Raw genomic sequence first — 16,259 nt, forward strand, 5'->3', positions numbered from 1 at the left:
TGCATAGGGTTATTGAAAGAATTTCTTTTTGGATGGGGGGAAACCAAAGAAACTCAGCTTCAACTTTAATTCTCATCTTAACTAAATTTGATTTTGAATACAGCAATTAAGCTTTCATTATCTTTACCAATGTTATAGGGATCCTGCAGATCTTAATAAGTTGTAAGGACTAACTGAAATAATGAATATAAAAATACTCTAAAAATTTATAATTTATTAAAATGACTTCCAAGTCCAATAATAATTTTTATGAATAGTAAAATAATTTAAATGTGTGACTTTAGAAATATAATTTTGCTAACAGAGGAGTAAGAGAAGTCTAATTTTTTTTAACCTTCTATTAAACTAATTTTATTTCCAAAGGATGATATTGAAGGTAATGATTCAGAATGTCCAACTGAAATATTCTGAAATGAAAATTTTCTTGACTTGATTACTGACTCATATTTTAAATTATTTGTATACATGTATATATGTATTCATTTCAATTAAAGCATTACTTAAGAGGGCTTAATTGTTCATTTATAAAAATATCGATGGTCATATATTGTAGAAATCAATATATCTACCATAATTTTCTCTTCAGTCTTCCCATGTGAACAGAGATGCAAATATGACACTAATATCACAAAGCACAATATAATACTAAACTGGGATGCATTATTTTACTGATATATATTGCACATTGACTACTCTTGGTAAAGGCTGTATTAACTTTGTAAAGTTACTGGACTTTTCAAAACATTTTCTTATGTGTGATTTAATCTATTCCTTAAAACATCTACCTGAGCAGGTGGACATACTAGGCCTGATTCCATATGGAAACTCTATCCATATTTGTAAAATAAATTGCCATGAAATATCACTTGTCTTAAGGAGGCAAGTTGTTTTGCTAAGATAATGCTTTATAAATTTTTCTCCCTCATTTTCACTTTTTAATATCATTGAGAATTTCTGATCATTTTGTTTACCAAGCCTTATCAAAAAATTCACTGATTTTTTTAACAGTTGGTCCATGAAAATGACTTGGTTATCACAATAATGGCATGGACTTATAGAATACATTGCTGAACTTAGATTCCAGTTTTAAAATCTAGTGGTTTGGTACAAACATGTGGACAGCAAATTACTGTTGTTTTTCTGAAAAGGTCAAAGTTTAATTAGGATTGTTTTGCAAAAGACTTCTTTTTCATATCACCTATAAAACAAAAGAAGAAAATTATGTATTTGAATGCAGGATAAAGGTAGAGGTAATACCCACAGCTGCTCTCCTATCTGGCAAACCATTCTGAAGGGTCCTGTTTCATTTGGTTCATATGACACACATGTTGCTCATTTATTGTACATGTGCTTCAACGAATTTTGACAAATTAGATCTAAAAATGTTACAGATGTTCCTTGTTATTTTAATTTGCACTTAGTAGCCATCAATAAAATGTGGGTATACACTGACTCTTTCACAATGTAATTTAAAAAATTCAGCTATCATAAATACATGATTTTTAATTCAATCATTTTAGTTATGTTTTCTTGATATAGTGAGTCATGTGCATTTAACAAGTTTTTTTTTTCTGGTAATGAAGTCAAGTCTTTTAAAGAATGTTTCAAGTAATTTCAGGTTGATCTAAAATCATTCCAATCCTGACTAATATCTTTTGAAGAGTCATACATTTTTTTTTTAATATATGGCCTGGGATAAGGCAGCAATATTATTAACTTGGTTACATGCTAGAAATTATTCTCAGGACTAATCTATTCTTACTCAAGTAGAATTAATTTTAACACAATCCTCAGGTGATTTGTATGAAAGTTAGTTGATGTTTGAAAAGTGTTGTTTTAGAGAACTAATGCTAGCACTCTTGTTTTATGTACTCATGTGCATATATATGAATCAAACCTGAAACTCTGTTTATCTAGGTATAGAAAATGGACTGGACCACATTTTAACAGTTTTTTTTTTATTATTTAATATACTAAAAAGTTATTCCAATCAATACTTTCCACAGGTTTTGTTTTCTGTCTTTCATGAATCCAAAACCTATATTGGTTTGCCATACATTTTCAATGATATGAAGGACACTGGAAACTTTATAACTCCAAAATGTATCTTTCAGATTTCTCATCATTTTTATTGTTTTCTGTAACTTCATGTAAACTTGTTTGTTGGAACAGTAGTGGATTGTATTTATTTACATTTCCTTGCCATGAAAAAAAAACAGATGAAAATTTTACTGTTCTAGAGATTGCTTATTTGAATAAAGGGCTTAATTTCTTGGATAGTGAATTTCATACTAAAACAATTTACTCTTTGTTTACCTTGGGAAATGACTATATATTAATTATTTACATTATATAAATCATGTCATGCTTACTTATATGTAAATCATTATTTTACATTATGTTATATATGATATAATTAAAATAATTATCAATTATATCTTGATTTGTAATATGAAATCAAATTTATATTTAATTAAGGACCTCTAAAATAATTCTGGAAAATAATTAATTAAAATTCAGGGTTTTTTGACCATTACACTTTCTATATGATTGGAACAGTAGAAATAAGCATATTTATTATAGAAGAAATAAAGTAGTTAATACTATTTACTTATGACATTAATTGAAATCTATGACAAAATAATTTCACATAGCTCAATTTATTTAGTACAATATCAGTATCTAATAAAACAGAGGCTGAAATTTTTTTTAAAAAATCTCTACTTTGCTCCAACCTGGTTAATTTCTTTGTTTTCAGTTCCCCTAAACACACTCCTCCATAATCACCCTTGGGAAATAAAATAAAGACCAGTTAAAATAATCTCTTCAGAAGTCTGTTGGCACCGCAGCAGTACATCATAAGTTCACAAGCTTGTACCACACTACATGATTTTATTATTATTTTTATACATTTCTGCTGAAGAAACATTTTAAAATTGTTAATAAGTTGAATATAAATATAATGTGCAAATACTCTGATACCTTTTTGTATTTAAATATACAATACAGTGCTACAACTTGTGCCTGACATCAGACAAATGTGGGCAGGCTAGAAAGGTACTTTATAACTTCGTTATGTGCAATTGCACTTTTTTTTTCCTTTCATTTTTTCAAACTGAAGTTCACAATGCAATTTAAATAGCCCTAAGTTCCTCCAAAGAGCTACTGTGTGTTGTATAAAGGCTATGTAATCCCTGCAGTGTCAGGGGGTTAGTGTTCAGCTGTTCAGGATCAGGAGATGATATCTCAGCACTCATAAAACAGAGGATTCAAAACACAGAGGCATACATAGAAGTACAGATCATTATGACAGTTCTGGAAGTCATCCACAAGAAACGACAACACCCTAGAGGCCAAAATAACACTACTGAATCAACATTTACGGCTTTTGTTCAAAATTATAACCGATACACAGGGAAGATTCACGCGAACCATTAATGCTAGTATAATAATAATTTAACATTTGGCTTGTTCCAAATATGGAGAACTTCAAAACCCTATGGGATATCTTCTCTTAAACATTTTAAATGAACAATATTTATTCTGTACAAAACAAGTGACTATGCTGAATTAGCAGTCTGTAAAATCGTCAATTCAGGGAGTAAGGCAGTAAGGGAAGCATAAAGATTTCTTTAGGATTGCATATTTCAATTCAGAAGCACGAGGGGGTAGTTTTGGCCCCTGGGATTGAAAAATATCTTCTTGTTGTAATTGTTGATCTGAATATTTACATGGTGGTTTCTTCCCATTCAAGCTCAACATCACCTATAACATAAAGTAGCATGTCACAAGAGAGTACTGAAGTTAACAGTTCAAAAGATTAAAATGTTTCATGGCAAAAAGACGATCCAGATGAAAAGGCATTTATCTCACATTGAATGAGAGAGAAATGAAGAAACTGATGTGCACTAACCTAGTTTTGAAGTATTTTTAACTTATGGTTATTATAATATCAGTGCTCCTCTTATAGGCAGTAAACTAGCAAATTTGGTACACCCTGACTCTGTTTACCTTCCATGGCATCCAAAGAATCCATTTTCTGAAGTGCAGAATAGTTAACAAAACAGATAGGTTGATTGCTTCCTTTATTTGATAAAAGATCCAGAATGCACTGGTGTAAGAAGATATACTGTGCCTAGAAACAAAAGAAAGAATGATTAAATGAAGGACGGGGTGGGACTATTTCTTATAAGAGAAATTATACTGTTTCAGCAAAAATCAGTATTGAGTTCAACAAATGTGAAATGGATAAGTTAGAGACAGATTTTATTTCAGTAAATAAACAATTTTCTTCAATTTCCAAAATAATATTTTCTAAATCCCTGTGGCTTCTTGTAGCTTTGAGTTTTTTTTAATACTCATCACTAAATACAAAGTGTTAATATATTCTTTCTTGCTGTGATTATAAAAGCAGCAAGTCTTTCTGATTACTTAAATTTGTTTATGAGCCTCCTTTTTCCTGTTAGATGTAATTGAGTAATTTATAAATACTTTTCTTGTCAGAATGCAGAGCTATATTTAATCCTGCAGTTGTGACTGAGCACATTTATACACCATCAGCTCATTTAAAATACATCTAATAATTCTGCTAATCATCTGGATTTTGACTCTCTTAATATTAAGTATCTATTCCCTTAAATACCAACTGGTTTGCCATAGAAATACCTGAACACCTAGGTGCAGGACATGGACTTCTAACATTTCATCTGAATTTATGGGGTAAATTCAGTACCATCCAGATTCATTGGATTTATTCAGTATAATTCAGTAATTTATTAGCATTTCTGAATTTTTACTTCCCCCAAATTATTTAAGGTTAAAAAACCAAAGTTGTATGTTTTAAATCATCCTGATTTGTACATAAGAAGCATACCCAACTGTAAGGAATATCACCAAATGTTTTAAGACATATTTACAAACTGACAATTGATGTAAATAGAACATCCTCAAAAGTGATCATTTTAAGAGGTTATATTCCTATCTATGGCTACAATACCCCCAAACCTTTTTTTTTTGGAGGGGTGGAACTCCTTTATTGAAACTGTCTTTGAATATTACTGGTCACGATTAGCTTTATCTCATTGTTTGTGGATTACAAAACATTCCCACTAACACTTCATCACTAGGAAGTCAGTTCTATGAGAGCAGAACTCTTAGTTGCTGCTATGTTCCCAATGCCTGTAATAGTGTCTAGCATATAATAGTTGTGTAATAAATGCTTGTTGATTTAGGCTTATTTAATTCTCAAAGCTAGCCAATCTTCACCATTTATGGGCAGATGTGATTTGGAGAACATCCAAAAGTCATTAGGGGTCAAACTTTGCAAGTGAAGTGAATGATCAAGTTACAGAATTCAATTTTTGGTAAGAAATGAAGTATTATAAAGCAATAATAATTCTACTGAAATTGCTGGTAAAGTAATTCTAAGAGAGTTTTTCAAATACACATCACACAGTAAATATAATAGCATTGAGATATATGTTGATGAAATATGATTTCTTTGAAAATAATTTAAATTGAGCAATTCTGGTATTTCTAAAAAACACATTTGAGTTTGAAGTCACATTTGACACATGAAACTTCCGACTGTCCGGGTCTCATCTCCTCCATTGGAGAGAATGAGGGGTTAAACTGCCAGCATAGCAAGCCAAGCTCTTACAAGACAGCCCTGCAGGTTCCAAGGTCCCTCCTGCCATCCTGTGTTATTGCCAAGGAGGCTGCAGAGTGTCATTGAAAAGTTCAATCCAGTTGCTACCCTTGATAGTCATGTTAACTTAAGAGAAGTTTGATGCTCAATTTCCTTATCTGGAGACGCACAAAACCTATCCTGTGACTTTTAAAGGACTTAAAAATGTGTAAAATGCATGCCAAAAAATTATGCATGATAGTTACCATTTTTTTTTAGCCTATGAGTTTATAACATTAAATTTTCAGGAGAATCTAGAGCTAGAAAGGGACTAAGCCACATTAACCTTATTCAAGGCACCAATATTATTTCAGGATATTTTTTCACTGCAAAGCATTCTCTTAGAAAAGTCTTTCAAATATCCTGAACTGACTTTTGAGTGAAAAAGATATCAAAGCTCTCTCCTGAATATGGGCCATGCCCCTCTGGTGTCTTAGTGGCAGTCTATTGCTGAGGTTCCGGCCTCCCCAGCTCTGACCCTGGTTGCTGTAGTAAAGTGCTGAGATGTGAGCATTCTTCATAGAAACTGGATCAATCCTCAGTGCAACAGAAGATAATAAGAAACCACCTTGTGGTAGTTTATAAGGACTGAAGCACAGTCATTTTCCTGTTCTTCCTCACAGGGAAAAGATAGAAAGAGCATAACTTCTGGGAACTCAGATGAAAGAGAACTTCAGAGAACTTGCTTTTCAGCAAAGACAGGAGAATCAGGCAAACCTTGTTGGATATGCACTGCATGCTGGGTATTATGTTTGGTGCTGTATATACTTTATTTAATACAAACAACAAACTTATGAAAGCATTAACAAATCATGAAAGAGAAATAGCTCAGAGAGGTTAATTAAACAAAATCTGAGAGCCAACAATCAATGGAGCTAGATTCTGAACTCAGTTCTTTGACTGATAATCTTGATCTTTTCATTCCTTTACCCAACTTGAAACAATGCTCTGGTGGTTAAACAAGCATAAAGTGTACAATATATATTGAGTACCAAATTGTATTCAATTATCAATAGGTATTCTTAAACACACTCTGTACAAATTTCAGTTCCACGAAGCTGCAGATTATGGAAAAATTGTTTTAACTTTTATTATTTGAAGATTGACTAGCCAAGACAGCCAACCATTAATTTTGTTGAGAGTACTGATACCCTAAATATAACCCCAGGAATATGAAAGGAAAATGTTAGCTTTCTTTTTGTCCTTATTTTTAACTCAAACTAAGAAGCAAATTGAATTTCAATAATGGTTAATAGTTGGATTGATATGGAGCCCTTGTAAAACCTCTGGACAAGTATCTAACTTTCAGGGCCAACTATGAATAAAAATGCAAAGTTCTTTCCTCAAAAATTAAGACTAATAAACACACATTAAACCAAATGTAGGGCCCTTTACGGAGTGGGCATCTGTCAAACTACACAGGTTGCATATTCATGAAGCCAGTCCTGGTCACATGTCATATTCTATTTCTGAAACAAACTAGGGAAGAGTGATCCTTCATTCATTTGTTCTTTTTAGCATATAAAGGAATGAACATGGACTACATTACTTAGTTTTACCTATCACAGAATTAAAATGGCTGTGAAAGATTCTTACACAGAGACTTACGTTGAAATCAAATATGTAACATGCAAGACAAAATAAATGACAAGAATTGGAAGGTCTGACATTCCTTCATACTTCTAGAATAGTTTTTGTAGCCAAACGATGAGGTAAAAATAACAATGTAATCAGATCTGACAAAAGTCCAGATCTCTTTTTAAAAACTATAAATAATGAAAGATACATATTTATGACTATTATCAGAAATATCTTGACCTGGGTGTATTTCCTTTTTGAAAATTCCTAATGATAATATGAAGCCATAGCAATTAGCAAGGTTTTCCAAATATTGCATATTTGATCTTTGATATGTTCATCAATTGTTTATTTTGCATATATTTCATAATTTACATAATTATACAATATACATTTAAAAAATAAGTATCTGTACTAAAATTGAATACTCAAACATTTTTTTTTTCTGAAAAGTTGGATGTCTCTGACCTAGGGCAGCATTTTCCTACAGCATTAATGTCCCATGCATTATAAGTTTAGGATCTAAAAGGGTTGAAGGGTACCACAGTTGGCTCTGTATTTGTTATTTTCATGGTGTATTAGCCTAAAAGGTCTAAGAAATTCTGTACTTAAAAATTAGTTTAATTTATTTCTCACACTTATTTTATCAGGGAAGTCTGTTTCCTCACCCCTTTAGTAAATTTAATGCCACTTAGTTTTTAGCACATATTTTGGAAAATACTCTGAGAGCAGATCTGTGTATTTACTACAAGAACATCTCTGTATCTGCATAGTATACAAACTTTGATCAGAAGATACAGATAGAAATGTCTCCTATTAAGTTAGATAGACTGGAATGAATTTTGGCTCTGATACTTACTAATAATATTGCATTGGAATATCACTCACGTTCTTGGAACATCTGCTTCCCTATTTTGTAACATAAAGTCAATAATACCTAGTCTATTAATCAGTTTACTGACCCTGATTCACAAATAAAGAATTAAATCAGGATTAAATAAGAAAATAAATGTAAAGGATCTAATATAGCAACTGGAAACTCCTTGACACTCAATAGAGGGTTGTTAGTCTCACTACCATTATACTGTGTTTTTTAAATTTTTGTACCAGGGATTGAACTCAGGGGCACTCAACCGCTGAGCCACATCTCCAGCCCTTTTTTTGCTTTTATTTATAGACAGTCTCACTGAGTTACTTAGTATCTCGCTGTTGCTGAGATTGGCTTTGAACTCATGATCCTCCTGTCTCAGCCTCCAGAGACCACTGAGATTACAGACATGTGTCACTGCACCCAGCTGTATGTTTCCTTAGTAAATAAAAATCTATTTATTTTATAAATATCTTTGCCGTCATACTAAAACAATGAACAAAATATTCCCAGTTAGTTGATTATTTGCTGCAATAATCATGGTTAGTACTAATAAGTAACAGAGATAAATATGGACACATGAAATTCATAGAAACTCAGTAACATCAATATTTTACACTGTTTTCCCAATTATAAATATATTTAGCATATTTATAAGAGGAATTCATTTGAATTCACTTTCTAAGCTCCCCAAAGTTGCTAAATGATAAATACAAATCAATTTAATTAATTATTTTCTACATGCCTGTCAGTATAAACAAGGATGAACAGTCAGTAATTATACTTAAGGGTGACTTTAGTTCTCTCATCATCTCTACCAGCTGCTCTACCCAACAAGTTTATAAGGTAGGAAAAGAGTTCCTACTGTGCATATAACAGCTTCAAGTTCACTTCCAAGCAGATTGATGCACTAAGTTCCACCCACATAGAAATCCTAGAGCTGACACCAAGAAATGAGTGCAGGCTTAGTTCTCTTACCAGATTCTGCACCATACACATTCTTTCACTTCTCAATTCAGCTACTAGTCCATATATATCCACAAAGTCATGGTCATTTATATGTTGTGTCAAGTGGTCCAGAGCAATAAAAACTCCAGTTCTACCAACCCCAGCACTGCAGGAAGAACAACATTACATGGAAATTAGTCATCTATTGATGGTGACGAAGATAATGAGCTATAGCAATAGATTCTAAACAGTTTCTTTGCTTATTTGGAGATAGATTTTCTTTGGACTTTCTTTGAGTTTTGATTGTTACCAAGATTGTGTTTAGTTATACCAAGATGATTATCAATACTTTATCAAATATTTATATTTTCTTTTTTAACTACTTGAATTTTTATCTTCTTTCATAATAATATTGAATAAATATGAAGGATACTCAACTTTTTTTATATTTAAGGAATTTTTAAAATCTCTTAAAATTTTTTATTTTTGCAGTGCTGGGAACTGAACCCAGGCCGTACACATGCTAGGTAAGTGCTCTACCACTAAGCTACATCTCCAGCCTCATTCAAAATTCTTAATACCAGAAACTTCATATTGGCCATATTTTTAGTTATCCATAGAAATTCTAAATATTGAAAATATAAAATATTTGGTCCATACTGCATTTCCTATGTATCATATTAAAAATAATCTCTCACATCTTTTAAAAAATATTTTATAAGTTGTTGATGGACCTTTATTTTATTTACTTATTTATATTGTGGAACTGAGAATCAAACCCAGTGCCTCACACATGCTAGGTAAGCACTCTACCACTGAGCCAAAACCCTAGCCCTCTCACATCATTTTGCTTTCTCCAGAGAACTTTTTTTTAACCTCCTATAGTTAATAAAATTTGCAAGTTATTTTCTTTTAAGAAATTAATTTAATACTCAAGGACAGGTGTTCCATAGAAACTGTCAATTGAGTAATGTAAGAGCCAAATATCAGTAATTTCCTATTATTCAACTTAACATTTCCAATGACGGTAGCATGAACACACACATGCCTGAACAAGGTAATCAGACATTAAATCACTTAATACACCTTTCTAGCCATCTGAGTTATGGCAGTAAGCAATACAAAGTGCCCATGTGTGTGGAGCTTATACACTGGAGGACAGTGGTACACAAATGAACACAGGCAAAGAAGATGGTTGGTGGTAACAAGTGCTATAAAGAAAGATAAATCAGGCTAAGGAGATAGAGAGTGATAGGGCTGAATAGGGTAATCAGACAAAGCTATTCTGATAATGTAATATCTGAAAAGAAATTTGCATAAGGTTGGGGAGCAGACCAAGGAAGTGTGGTGGATAGGACCCTAGATCCTAAGGTTGCATAATGAGAAGAGATCTGAGTGAGAATATGGTCTGTGTGTTCAAGAAACAAGAAGAATAGGCAGGTGAGGTTACAATGCGAAGGTGAGAGGTGCCCAGGGATGGGAGGACTTGGTGGGCTGGAGGAATGTGCAATGTAGGATATGGATGAGCAAGAGGAGGATTAAGGATGACTTCAAGGCTTACTTGACCAAAGCTGGAGGGACCTGATGTTTACCAACACTAGGACAATGAGGAGGAGTTTGGAGATGGAATCAAATGTCCTGTTTGGGACATATCAAACTTTTAGAAATTTTTAGTCATTTGGGTTATCATGTTGAATTAAAAGCTGTAGGGGAAGTTTAAAGTTGTGATGAGAAATGGGAAATGTTTAGTAGACAATTTAAAAATGATATTTAAAGACAATCATTAATCTGGGCAGATTTTTTTTCTTAAATTTTAGTTATTTAAATCTCAAAAGAGGAGATGCTATTCTTTCTGATGCTTAAACTAGAAAAGATACTTTTCTTTTTCACTGACTTTTAATGCCATGGCAGTGTGTACACAAGATTTGAAGAAGCTATAAAGGCAGCTTTTTAAACTTAATTTATTGTTCATTAAAGGTTTAATTATCGATAACAACAAAAAACCAACCACTGGCCCTAAATACAAAATGTTATAATATGTATGCTACATATTATTCTATTAAAAATATTATGTATATGGAGAATAATTAAATTGGGAGGGCAAGCATGTAGCTTTTACTTTTTGAATTATATGCTTTGTAAATATAGACATTGTTCACATTTCATAAAATGCAAATTTATGTTTTACTCTTATAATTAAAAAAAAATCAAAATATCATAAGAGTTGCATAATAATTTAAGTTACATATTGAGTTTTTCCTTGAAAAAGATTTGAAAATCTGATGGATTTACCTTTTCTTATATATTCAACCAAATTAATTTCAATGTATTGTTAAAAGGCTATGATTAAAATATATTAATAAAAACACATTTTATTGTTTAAAATATAGACAACAAAAACTTTACAATTTTAACAAATTTTAAATCTACAATTCTGTGATACTAAGTACATTCTCAGTGTTGTGCAACCATCTCCACTGTCCATTTCCAGGACTTTTACATCATCCCAGACTGTAAAAATAAGCCTCTCTATCCCTTTCCAAGTAATTACATTACTTTCTATTTCTGTAAATGTATCTGTTTTATGTATCTTTGGTAAATGGAATCATAATACATTATATTATCACCCATTTTTCTTCTAATCTCCAAACTCCAATTGTGAAAAAGACTCAAACTGAATTATGGCATTTGCAGGTAAATGGATGAAGTTGAAGAATATCATGCTAAGGGAAGTAAGCCAATCCCCCAAACCCAAGGCCGAATGTTGTGAGAAGTGGATGCTAATCTATAATGGGATGAGTGCAGGAATTTTGCATTGGGCAAAGGGGAAGGAGAGTAGGGGAGGAGGCTTAGGGATAGGAAAGACAGTGGAATGAGGTAGACATCATTACCCTAGGTACATATATAATTGCACGAATGCTGTAAACTTACTTTGTATACAACAAGATAAGTGAAANATATATATATATATATATATATATATATATATATATATATATATATATATATTACATTTACTGCTACTAAGTTAAAACTCCTTTACGGACATCTAAATTATTGATGACTTACAGTACTAGCTGAAACATTCACACATATTAACACAACTGTAAAATAACATTTTGTGAAAAGATTTTTATGTAACTTACCCGCCCTTTTTCAAAACACTGTGTTAGCATTACTAATGTTTTTGCTCTTGTTTCCCACACCATTCTCCAAAAATCTCCAACTGTTCCTGGCAATGGACCTTGAGTAGCAATAAACTCATTTGGACACAAGTAGCCCTAGAAAGAAATAATTACATACACTGCATCAATGTTTATATTGATACAGAATTTTTCATTTTTGATCAATATCTGAAAAATATGCAAGTGGTAAAATACTTCATGTTTTTCAATGCCTAACAATCTTAGATACTAAAAATTTTCAAAATCTACTTTTAGCCTCACAATCTGTTATATTGTAAGGGATTTGCTGATAGGGTATTGAGAGAACTATATTATTCAAAAATGACTCTAAAAAAAGATGAGGAAGATTTCAGGAAGAGCATATTTGTTGGGAAAATCATGAATCCATACTGGATATTTTACCTTAAACAGCTATTAGACATTAAGTGAGCATGCCATGGTGGTCATTAGGTATATTAATGTGGAATTCAGGAAGAAGTTCAAAGTAGAAAGATAAATTTGAAAGTAATTAGCACATTGATCATAAAAATCAATGACATCACCAATAAAATGAGTTTGGAAATAATAAATTCAAGGATTGATCTCTAGATCATTTCAATGCTTAGAGGTCAGAGTAGATGAGAGAAAAGCAGAGACTAAGATGAAGGATCAGAGCTGCTAATAGTTCAGATAAAGTAGGGACTGACACGGTGTTGGTGTTAGTCTTTTGAGTAGTTAATTGGTGACTTGAAATTTCAGTGTTGTATTTGCTTAGCATTGAAGCATAATTTGAGTGAGTTGAACAGGTACGAAGAAAAAGGAATTGGAGTAAGTATGGACAATTCTTCAAGGGACTCTAATGTAAATGGGACATAGAACGACAGGGAAGAAGTAAGGGAGAGCAGTGATATCAATTTTTTTTTTTAAGATTGCAGAAACGACAATGTTTGTTTGTCTGATGGAAGAATATAATTAATTGGACAGAAAATTCCTCAACCCACATTCTTGAGAGACAAGGGATAGGCTGTTGCTGGTAGACAGGACAGCTCATCCACTGGCCATAGAGAAGAGATTGAATATATGGACATACATGCAGAGAGGTGGGAAAATTTAATTGCTTCCATTTTTATTCATGAAATAATGAAAAGCATAGCAGATGTAGGTGAAAATGTGGGAAGGGTATTGAAGGTGAGAGAAAGAGGGTGAGAGTTTAGAAAGGAGGGAGCCAGAAGGGATTCAGGGGCTGTAACATGATTAAAAATATTTCCGCAGTTAGTGGTCCTGAGTTTGAAGTGACACATATTGATGAGGTCAAGAGTTTTTGCTCCCACTCCTGCTGTTTCAATCTACACAAGTTGCTCGTCATTCCCTGGTTATTTTGCTGCAGCCGGACTGCGGCATTTTTCCAATCACATCTAGGAGCACAGAAGATAATCTACAGACAGTTTTTTTATAACCAAGGTTATGGATTTATCAAAGGACAGATAAAAGACAGGTAAAATTCAAGAGCAGACAGAATGTACAATGGATGAAACATAAAAACTTCAACTGAGCAAAAAGAAAGTGAAGGTTGTACAGAAATAGAAAAAACAGAAAATATGACAAAATGAATGGACTGTAGTTCAGAGCAGAGTTGAAGAACTATCAGAGTCTACTGATGTGTTAAGAAAGATTTTGTGAGACAATATGAAGCTTGCAATTGTGAATGTGGAGAAGCTACAACTGTCGGTGGTGATGAGTTTATGCTGTGAACATAGTGATGAGAGGTCATTTTTAAGGACTCAGAGCTTTCCTCTTGTCCCTAAAAACACATTTTTACCATTGGTTCTCTTGAAAACATTTCTAAACTTATCTGTACCTTTAGTAGCTACTTAACAAGGCTGTAATCACTCTTTTCTTTCCTCTCTCTCAAAGTTTATACTTCATCATGATTTTTCGGGTTTTCCCTAAGTCTTGACTCCAGAAGCACAATTTTCAAGAAAGGCCAAGGGCAGAGGAATGCACGAACTGGCATGTGTTAGCCTAGCTGTAGACCCTGCCAGAAGTAGTTCCTCAGACCACCTGCTGGTCTTCCCTTTTCCCTTTCCCCAACTTCAGTTTTTCGATTTTCTAGGTATAAACTAGTTATTTTGCTTTCTTCCCTACCTCCCTTAATCATTCTCTCCCCTTGGCCCCTAGCTTCCAAAGAAACAGGAGCCTAGAATCCATCTGTATTTGGCCTCTGTCTTTTTCCTTCTAGAACAAGAGTTCATGAACTTTCAGATGGAGATTAGCTAAACAAACCAGCAATCGAGGTGTCAGATGTTCTTTCTGAGGCAAAGACAGCCTGAATTTGAAGGTGGAGAAGTGAAGGTCACCACAGTATCGTCATCATGTCTATTCTCATTGCTCCTGGCATCCCTAGCAAAGGATATAGTTCCTTGGAGGATATCATAAGGGCAATATGATATACTTCCCACCATATTACAGAAATCTGCCTTCGGGTAAAGTATGCTTCATCTTGGCCTGCTTACCATGCAGCTCAGTTATGATTATGCACATCATTATATATATATGTGTCATAGTTACTTTTTGTAAGATTTATTATAACAACACTGATTATAGCAGAATATATATCTGCAGGCTTCCTGGCTTATTGTTCATACTACAACATCATTTGCTCATGGCTGCTTGTTGATAACTTATAATGCTTAGAAGAAACACAGGGGGTTCATAAATACTACTTTTCTTATGTAATCTGTATAGATCAATTGCACCTACTGTCTGGTTTCCATCTCAGTCATAGTCATATCCTGTACTGTCAGTTATGCCGTATCTGGTGGAATATTAGAGAGTATGAGCTATTGATTTGTTTCTAATTATTAATGAATTAAAAAATGGTACAAATCAATAGGTATTGATACAATCAGTTGCCTTTTCCTGACCTTATAGTATCACAAAACATTAGATTATTAGTGCAGTGATTAGATGTAAATATCTGAATATATATATAATTTATATATACATATATATATATAAATTATATAAATCAAAACAAAACTTCAAAATGCAGTAGAGTTAACCTAAAACAAAAATTAATAAGGATAAAATTTTGGCAAAACATTTAAAGAATTAAACATTCAAAAGACTTAAACAATTATAAATTAATAAGTAAATGTTATCATAATAGTATATTCATGTAGCTATTTCAATAGAGATTTAAAGTTCTAGCATAGAAATAGGATGAAATTCAAAGTTGCCATACCCTCCTTAAACTCTCCCTTACTTACCCTTCTAAGAAGCCTTAAATTCTCTCCTTATTCACTACTTCAACAACATGCTCCATTATATGCCTGTAATTTGGGAGTAATTATCAACCACAGAATTAGAGTAAATTATTTTCCTCTACCATCACACTGGCTCACAGGAAATAAGACCGAGAAAATGAATGTTTGATACTAGTGAAAGGATAGAACATTATAGCAGAAGGGCCTCAACAGAACTGAAGGAAGTTGCAGGCTTGTTTGAAAGGACTCACAAATTGGAAGATTAAAAAAAAAAAAAACAACTATGGAGAGCATGGACATAGAGGAAATCACCAAGTATCTGTAGGTTCCTGTGATAATAATGATTAACCTTACATGTATCAGGAAAAAAAATAAAAAGAATTGAAGCCCACGGGTAAAAATATAAGAGGACACATTTAATTTTAAGCTTTAAAAAGCATATGTATAATACAGATTCGTAGAGACAGAATCATCTGCCTTAGGAGAAAGTGGATGAATCAATGACAGGAAAGGCTGACATTTAATTCCTGAGGTAAATGGCAAATTAAATGAGTGGAAGGGCACTACCAGTCCTACTCTAAGGTTCCATTAATTTTGTCAACCACAAGTGGAGGTCTTGGGTGCCTGTAAGTACCTATGATGGTGAAATACTGATGGAACAAAAGAGTCATAGATAAAGGGAGAGAAAATTTGGTTCATTCAATTTTCAATCCAATGTACTATGCATTTTTTATCTACAATATGCGAGA

The 16,259-nt window shown here is 32.8% G+C and overlaps 1 protein-coding gene across 1 annotated transcript in view; it reads right to left on the bottom strand.

Moving 5' to 3' along the window:
- Nucleotides 1-2,527: 2,527 nt before the first annotated feature.
- Ptprq (protein tyrosine phosphatase receptor type Q) overlaps nt 2,528-16,259 on the bottom strand; it is a 206,246-nt gene continuing 192,514 nt past the window's right edge. The window contains exons 40-43 of the mRNA XM_048808230.1: nt 12,227-12,361; nt 9,111-9,257; nt 4,012-4,135; nt 2,528-3,765 (exon numbers count right to left, since the gene is read on the bottom strand). Coding sequence (XP_048664187.1) covers nt 3,728-3,765; nt 4,012-4,135; nt 9,111-9,257; nt 12,227-12,361 — 444 coding nt within the window. The 3' untranslated portion in view covers nt 2,528-3,727. The remainder of the gene's footprint in view (nt 3,766-4,011; nt 4,136-9,110; nt 9,258-12,226; nt 12,362-16,259) is intronic.

This window comes from Marmota marmota, unplaced genomic scaffold (genome assembly GCF_001458135.2).
Source record: "Marmota marmota marmota unplaced genomic scaffold, marMar, whole genome shotgun sequence".
Lineage (NCBI taxonomy): Eukaryota > Metazoa > Chordata > Mammalia > Rodentia > Sciuridae > Marmota > Marmota marmota.